This window comes from Haplochromis burtoni, unplaced genomic scaffold, assembly GCF_018398535.1.
Source record: "Haplochromis burtoni strain Fernald_Lab_line unplaced genomic scaffold, NCSU_Asbu1 Contig_340, whole genome shotgun sequence".
Taxonomy (NCBI): domain Eukaryota; kingdom Metazoa; phylum Chordata; class Actinopteri; order Cichliformes; family Cichlidae; genus Haplochromis; species Haplochromis burtoni.
The window spans coordinates 1-8,365 of record NW_024582701.1 but is presented as its reverse complement, the minus strand read 5'-3'; the positions used below and the strand labels follow the sequence as shown (position 1 = coordinate 8,365).

Sequence of the window (8,365 nt, the reverse complement as noted above, 5' to 3'; positions counted from 1 at the left end):
AAGCTTAATTTTTGCTGATGCTATTTTCTTTATTTTCTTATGAGTGAATACAAATATCAATACATAAAACGTCATCTGTTTTATGTAGCCAAATGTTTACTTTCCTGAAAATAAACACGACTTCTTTATTTATTTGTTTAGTTTTTAATGGTTTTGTATAAGTGGCAATTAAGTTAAAACTTATCCTTGCAAGACTATATCGTTCGTTTTGCACAATATGGATATTATATAAGCATTATATGACGTCTTTTCTTGTTGTGAGCATAACTTGTGTGTATCTCCACACACTCTGTCTGCAGATTGGTAATGTTTCCTGGTCGCACATCTAGAATGATTTCAAAATTTAAGGTACTTGTTTTCCTGACGTGTTTCACTTGCATTTGTGTGTATTTCAAAATGGGCTACCATTTGACTCATTATGCTGTGGACCAAAAGCTGTGTGCTTGCATAAAATGTTTATCAGAGGATAAGCAGTTGCTTCTGGATCGATCGAATAGAAGTGTTCAACCATTTTTGACTGCAAACTTAAACCTCTCACAGAATGAATTCAACTGGTGGAAGGTAAGTAGTCACCAGGAAAGGATGACATTTTTACCCCCCCTCAGCTCATTTGGTCTAACAACAAAGTTTATTTGAAATGTCTGACAGGATTTGCAGGCTGAAAGCCGTAGCTTCAGAGTTTATGAAACAACGGTGGCCAACTTGTTTCAGATCTTCCCAAAGAATCCAGATGTTATACAACCCAAATATGACCACTGCAGGACTTGTGCTGTGGTGGGTAATTCTGGTAATTTAAGGAGATCGCATTATGGACCGCTGATAGATTTACATGAAGTTGTCATAAGGTACTTTCTAAGCTAAAGCAATTTTTCTTTACCATTAAATATCCCCTCCTACACAAAAGATCCAAACTGATGTGAAATATATCCCTTTGTGCTGTTTAGAATGAACACTGGTATTACCAGAGGCTTTGAAAAAGACGTTGGAAACAAGACAACTCATCGTGTCATGTATCCAGAGAGTGCTGTGGATTTGGATGACAACACCCATTTTGTACTGTTTCCCTTTAAGATACAGGACTTTGAGTGGCTCATTAATGCCTCTACAACAGGGTTTACTGGAAGGTGAGTTCTATTTTTCAGGGCTACATGCACATGTATTTGACATTTATTTAACGAGACTCAGTGTCTCATTTACAAGAGACCTGTTTTAGACAACATAATTAAATGAAAATAATAAAATAGAAAAAATAAAATAGCAAAATCTGCCTCATTAAGATCAAGTTCCCAGTGATGAAAATGAAAAGTGATGAAAGTCTTTCTGTAATGTATTCCACTAAGACAGACCTCAAATGACGGCACCTTTAAGCTCTCTACAAACTGATTATCCTGAAATCATACTATGACTACATTTTTATGCAACATGCAGACAGATGAAGTGTCCTCATAACAACTCATCTTACTGTAGTTCATTTAAGTATGCTTTTGTACTGTTCTTAGGATTGTGACTTAATATAAAGTAAAAATAAAAAATAAAATAAAGACTCTTAATGCTTGTTGAAAAGTTATTTTATGTAAACTATTTTTAGGCAGATGTGCAGCCACTAATTTGGGCACATGAAAATCATACAATCATTTTGTACTTTATTTTGTTTCAGATAAAATATTCTGATTTCATCTGAGCTTGCCCAGCTTTCTTCTTGGTCCCACCAATGCCACCCCATTAAAAGAAAAAATAACACTCTAAGGTTTAGATGTTACAGTCAGCATACACTACCTTCTTCTCTCCCAGCTGCTAAAATTACCGACACCTGCTACTAAGCAAAGTATCTCAAAAGATTTCCCCTAGATTGTTCTTGCAGTACAGAATTGACATCAAATGCAAAAATAGAATGCCACTGCATGAATTCAACATGTACGCAGATTAAAAGGATTTGGCTGATGGATGTAGTGTGAGGTGAAATAAGGTGAATTTCTGTATCAAACCATTACTCTGATCCTTCTCCATGTTCAAGACGGACCATGCCTTTTTTAGCTTTGTTTTTGTTAAACACCTACTTCATATTTTTCAATGTCATGCTGTTTCCAACAGGTCATATATGCCAGTGAAATCAAAGATCAAAACTAACAAGGATTTGGTGAGTAGCGTCAATGGCAAAGCTTCCTGGTGGCAATGGTAATATTTAAAAATAAAAGCTGTTTAAAGGCTCATTCTAATTTCTAACAGGTCATGGTGGTAAATCCAGCTTTTATGAAATATGTACATGAGGTTTGGCTTGGAAATGAGGGACGTTATCCATCCACTGGCTTTATGGCTTTGATTCTTGCACTTCACATTTGTGATGAGGTAAGTACAAAGTTTTCAGTTTCTGAAGTGCCAGGCGTACAAAATAAAATATGATTTTTATTGTCATACAAGCTGGTCCATTTGAGTCTTTGCTAATTTGTTCTTTTGTTCTTATATTGCTCTCCTAAATAGATGTGCATTTCAAAAGTTCAAAATGTCTTTGGTGAAGATCAGAGCAGGTTTACCCACCAGTACCACTTGATTATAAAACTCTGGTTTAATCTGTGAATGGTTAAATTTCAGTTCACATGCCCTATGAAAGTGAAAGCTGTCGCAAGTATTTTTGATGTGTCCCCTTCTTAAATTGACTAGACTACAATCTAGAAGACATTCCTTCATGGAAAGCTTTTTAGCTAAACCTCTCAATAAGAGGTTTTGTCATTGTATACTCATGGTTTAATCATGGTGTTTCCATTTAGTGCTCAGGTCGCTGTCCAACTGTTCATTTCATTTTTCAGCAGCCATTGTTTGGATTTTAGTTAAAAAAGGGACATTTTGTTCTTGCATTTGTTTCCCATTCATTCATATGTTCATTTTTTGTCTTCCTAGGTTGATGTGTTTGGTTATGGCGCTGACAGTGATGGAAACTGGAGTCACTACTGGGAAATACTCACAAACAAAAGGTTAAGAACTGGAGTACATCCTGGAAATTATGAGTATAACATCATCCAGCAACTAGCTCAGCAACAAAAAATTAAGTTCTATGAAGGCCTAATGAAAAAAAGGTGATTGAATGCCATACACTCAGTGGGGAAAGAACTGAGAGCCAAATGGATGTGTATCTATAACTATAGTTATTTCCTAACCCTCCTAACTGAAACTGATATTGGGAATCTTTAGGAAGGACTAGTAATCATGAAAGGGGTTACGTTAAAGAATTCATCGGATATGTGACATTTTGGTAGGTCGGGCCCCCCCCCCCCTAATCCATAGCTTAAATTAACCATGTAAAAAAATGTACCCAGGGGTTATACTCTTTAGTAGTTTCTAACATCTATGGTTCTTAAGAAATGAAGTATTTTCTTAAGAGTTGGCAGAATTACAAGAAGACAGACAACAGCAGTATTATTCTTAGTTAAAGTAAGCTGTTTTCATGAAAAGGAAAATGGTGTGGTAAAGTAACTTATAACATAGAGGGTGTTTAATTCAGTCACCAAATATTTAGATTTGTAGAATTTTACAGGGTTGATCTCCTTAAACTTGCGTTATTGTTATTATGCAAGTGGAGAGCTGTCATACTCTCAGAGTAGGAAGGACTCAAACACACAAACACAAACAGAGGCAGGCAGTCTTTTCGTTCAAGCTCGGGTCCTCTACCAGAGGCCTGGGAGCTTGAGGGTCCTGTGCAGTATCTTAGCTGTTCCTAGGACTGCGCTCTTCTGGACAGAGATCTCCGATGTCATTCCTTGGATCTGCTGGAGCCACTCGCCTGGCCTGGGAGTCACCGCACGTGCTCGATTACCACTGGGACCACCGTGTACCTTCACCCTCCACATCTCTCGAGCTCTTCTCTAGCCCTTGGTATTTCTCAAGCTTCTCGTGTTCCTTCTTCCTGATGTTGCTGTCATTCAAAACCACTACATCTATCACTTACATGTGGGCAGATGTTCCAATCAAATATTAATTATTGTCACAAAAGCATTGTGGTTAGGCATGATCATGATTTCTAGTAGGGATAGTATGGATATATCAGCATTTTTCTGACAACCTAATTTTGTCCCTTACACTGCTGCCATAACCACCACATCAAATAAAACATAGCACTTATTAGTGAATGTATGTTTTGCTGGACACCTGGAGTGCATTCCTGACTATCCATTGTAAACAGTTTTTTTTTTTGTCGTTGTAGTTTTATGTATTTTTGAATCATACACAGCAAATGATTTTTTTTGGTCAGATTGATGTGGAACACCAGATTTGACAATGTGCTGAAAAAGGCTGCTTTTCAAGGGGTGGACCGCTGGCCGAATTATTTTCCTCAGTACTTTCCAAATTAAAGATATAACCAAGGCAATAGACGGTTCATGATTTAATGACCTCCAGAAAATCATTAACCACCAGCATGAAAAGAAAAACCTGTTCAAACTCCCTCAAATGGAATATAAACAGAGACAAAAAATAATATTAACATATATTCATATTAATATATTAATATTAATAATATTAATAAGGTTGCTTATTAAAGATCTATCCATGTCCACATGCACATCTTGGATAAAGAGGCTCACATGGAAGTATTTGAGTGTTTTGCAATTACAAAATTTAAATTAGAATTCAACAAATTTGACTTTTAGACTAATGGATCACAAAAGTTTAAAGTTAGATATGTCATTATAGATGATGATACATAGAGGGTGCTCTTTTACATCTTACTGAAGCAGAAGAAACTTGTAAAACATAACACATTGGGTTATGTGTAACTGTAAACCTACACACAGTCTCTTTTCTCCTGGGTCTTATACTTCCAACAGGCAGTATTCCTTTCAAATTCATGGCTTACAAGAGAAGAAGAAGCTGTTTAGAACAAACAAAAATGTAAATATATAAAATCAGATAGAGTGGCTATGAATGTAATGACAAGAATGCAAAAGACAAATGATGAAAACCTGGAAAGCCAGATGCCTGGAAATCAAGGGGATAACATAGGGAGACAAACAACCAATCAAGCTAACATCCAGTTATCTTGAGTGGTTTAAAATAGCTAATTTTAAAATAACACTTCACCTAGAATCCACACAGTGACAAAGAGACCACAAGTCATCAACTGTCAGAAATTTGAAAAGATTTAAAGATTATTTGTAGTTTACATCCACTACCTGGCCTTGTTACACAAAAGCTGACAAAATAATCAGTTTCCTGTGCTCAAGTAAAAGGCATATGAGCAAAATAATTTGTTTGTTGTTATGACCAGGGTAAAATGATGAAACTCACATTTGCCAACTTTTAATTGTACTTTGGGATGCTGAACATTGGAATTATATGACAGTTGTTAAACAGGTCAGATTAACACGCTGTGAAATTGCTTCTTTTTAGAGAGTCCATCTAAGAATTCTTGCCATTGGTCTATGTTGAGTCAGTCTGTTTTTTTAAAGCAGAAAACCTGCAGAAACAGGTAATGGTAGTGTGATGATATTTTTGCTGAAAACTACCATGTACTTTTCTTCCAGTTTAGGACAGAAAATGATTGAAACAAGAAGCAAACAATGGGAAGAAAAACCTATAACATAAAAAACACAATTGTGAGTTATTTTTCTGAATGACTGAATTATTGGTTTAACCTTAGTGTACTTAAAGTTGTTATTGTGAGTTTCCCCATTCTATTTTGACAACAGGAAGAATCTGTTTGCTAGGTAGCAAAGTGAATCTGTAATTTACTTTAAAATGAAAAAAAAAGAAAAAGGTTTGCTATTCCTTCCTATTATGTAAAGGGTCATAATCTAGAGAACAGGAAACTACAGAACACAAAGTTGATTTCCTTTTCTGATATATCAGGCACACTGAAACAGTGCTATAATCAGAGTTACACAACTACATCGCTTAATGAATGAATTGATCACTGAATGAATCTTTACAGTAATAGACTGAAAGGATTTGTGGTGATTGTTTTTAAAATGTATAATAATAATAATTTTTTAAAAACATTTTACACCTTTCCTTAGGTATGATCCCATAAGGGTATGGATAAAGTAAGCAGGTAATGTTTAGACCTTCCACTAGCTTTTTCAAGAACTAGTTGTAATTGTCGTAATGGTGTGTGTGTGGTATACGACTACCACACTGAGCAGCACATCGAAGCACGCCTGAGTGTCACAGGCTGAATAACTCGCTGATCGATTTAGTGTGACTCTGTACGACAATCCAAACATGCTCACTCACCCCAACACTGTTCTAAAGAGATAACTAAAATACCGCTATTTAATCAAGTCACTATGGGTATTTGACCTTGAGAAGTGTATAATGTGTTGTTTAAAAATGTAAGACTTATATCTTTTAAAGAAAATGCCAATGTTTTATTGACTGGTAAAGATTATAGGACATTCATCATAGCGTTAGTTAACTTGATTATGATGGTGTCCGAATAATGTTTCAGTCCTTTCTCAATTATGACACATAGGAAGGAATAGCCAAACCTTCGGGGAACATTCTGCTATTTGATATTGTCTCTGAATAAATTAGTGTATGGCAACGTTAAAGTCTTAATCGTAGCAGTTGAAGCTGTGATAAAAAGCTGAGTCTCATTAATGAGTTTTAATTAGTCCTTTCTGTACATATGGTTAGAAAGGCAATATGCATAGACGTCTCTTTGCACTATAGCTACGAAAGAAAGATGATGCCTCAATCCTGTTTGATTGCCACTTTACAGATGAAGCGAAGATTCTGTCTTCTGCTACCATTGTGTGTGCTTTGAAATTTCGGATATTTTCATTTGTAATAGTTAACTAGATTTAACTAGACGACCAATTGATCACTAGAGTGCATGTACTATTAATTAGGAATACCGTTTTTTTAAGTTTAAATCATATTGCTTTCGCATCCTAGTACTGCGTGACTTGGTATGTCCATTGGCTGTGCCAAATATCTTGTTTGTAAAAAATAGGTATTGAAAATACATGTATAATCGTACCCTTTGGAGGATGATCTTGAGCCTGCTTGTTCAATTATCCTGACAGTGAGTATTTATAGTATAATCATTGTATTAGGCAATTCTTCGACATATTTCACCGGGGTGAAAACGAAGTCGGATAACATCATTACGATGTACGCTTCTACTTACGAACTAAGAGCTCAATTCTTGAGAGTGCGTGTTGTATTGAACTTATGCGCTTATAACTAATAACTTGTTCTATATTGATTGATATTGAATAGATAATAAATATAAGATCAAATACTTGGGAAGAAATTAACACATATATCATGCTGTATATATAGCTCGGAATTGCTACTAGTTAGTCTTGGCTCATATTGCTTGGATCATACAAGGCATTGAAGGGGAGTGCCTTCTGAGCGCAATCTAGCTGTGTGCATTCAGATGCTTTTGAACATAGATTGTAAGCTACAACTATCGGATGTTGAGCGTTATTTATCTGTCATATTTGTCTCTTTAAATGCGCAGATCAGTGAATGCAGTCTATGTAAATTTGCAGGCCTAATTACTACACACTAAGAAACTGGGAGCTTACATTGCATTATCATATAGCATTTGCTCTGGGGATCTTTTCTATATTGTGATTGCTGTACGCTGTCAACATATTGAGTGTTACTAGATCTGAATTTGTAAGTGATAATTTGGTGTGAATAGTATGCCTTCTGTAAATTGTACAGACTTGATATCATATTACGTAGCGTTTATAAGTACAGGATGCAATAGCTCTGTAGCAAATGAGAACTGCTGGAAGTTAGACCAGGAAAAATGTGTGTTACATTAAATCCCATGTATTTACAAGTCTTGCTAGTAAGAAAAGCCCTCTAGACATCATATATGACTTCAATTTACTGATCATGTTAAGTCAAAGTTGACTTTTTTAATGCAACACTATACTTAGTGGCTCTTTTCAAGATGTGTTGATGGTAATTTTAAAAGACCTTAATATTTTATAAAATGAATATTGTATATTATGTCTGTTTATATCCATTATGATCATAACCTAGATTGCTCCAAGATAAGTCTCAGTATTCCATTTGTTTGTTTTAGACGTTTTAATCTGAATGCATTTTCCATTCATCTTCATCACCTCTTTCTCATATCTTTTTTCACCTTTTTTGTTTCGCTAGGTTGATGTGTTTGGTTATGGAGCTGACAGTAATGGAAACTGGAGTCACTACTGGGAATTGACAACAATCTTAGCGGAGCTATCACTCTCCTAGGAGCTCTCTCTGCAGGAGGGGGAGATACAGGAGAGGTGGAGGAAGATCTCAGCCTGGGTGTCTATTGTCTTATGTAGTCTGGAAGATGAGTGGATGGTGGGGTGGGTGCAGTTTTCTCTGTGGTGGGGTTGGGTGGACTGTCCCGGCTCTGGTG

General features: G+C 35.9%; 1 protein-coding gene across 1 annotated transcript; it reads left to right on the top strand.

The window, feature by feature from the left end:
• The first annotated feature begins 357 nt into the window (after positions 1–357).
• Positions 358–3,713, top strand: LOC121815869 (CMP-N-acetylneuraminate-beta-galactosamide-alpha-2,3-sialyltransferase 1-like). Its single transcript, XM_042228663.1, has 6 exons — positions 358–561; positions 649–845; positions 945–1,124; positions 2,092–2,137; positions 2,227–2,346; positions 2,896–3,713. Exons 1-6 carry the CDS (start codon positions 397–399, stop codon positions 3,073–3,075), a joined length of 888 nt encoding a protein of 295 aa, XP_042084597.1. The 5' UTR covers positions 358–396; the 3' UTR covers positions 3,076–3,713.
• The last annotated feature ends 4,652 nt before the right edge of the window (positions 3,714–8,365 follow it).

Bases quoted from the DNA above. Each gene is read 5' to 3' on its own strand.
- LOC121815869 (XM_042228663.1), top strand. From the start codon at position 397: ATGGGCTACCATTTGACTCATTATGCTGTGGACCAAAAGCTGTGTGCT. The intron at 2,138-2,226 runs GTGAGTAGCGTC...AATTTCTAACAG, and splicing joins TCAAAACTAACAAGGATTTG to GTCATGGTGGTAAATCCAGC. The intron at 2,347-2,895 runs GTAAGTACAAAG...TTGTCTTCCTAG, and splicing joins CACTTCACATTTGTGATGAG to GTTGATGTGTTTGGTTATGG.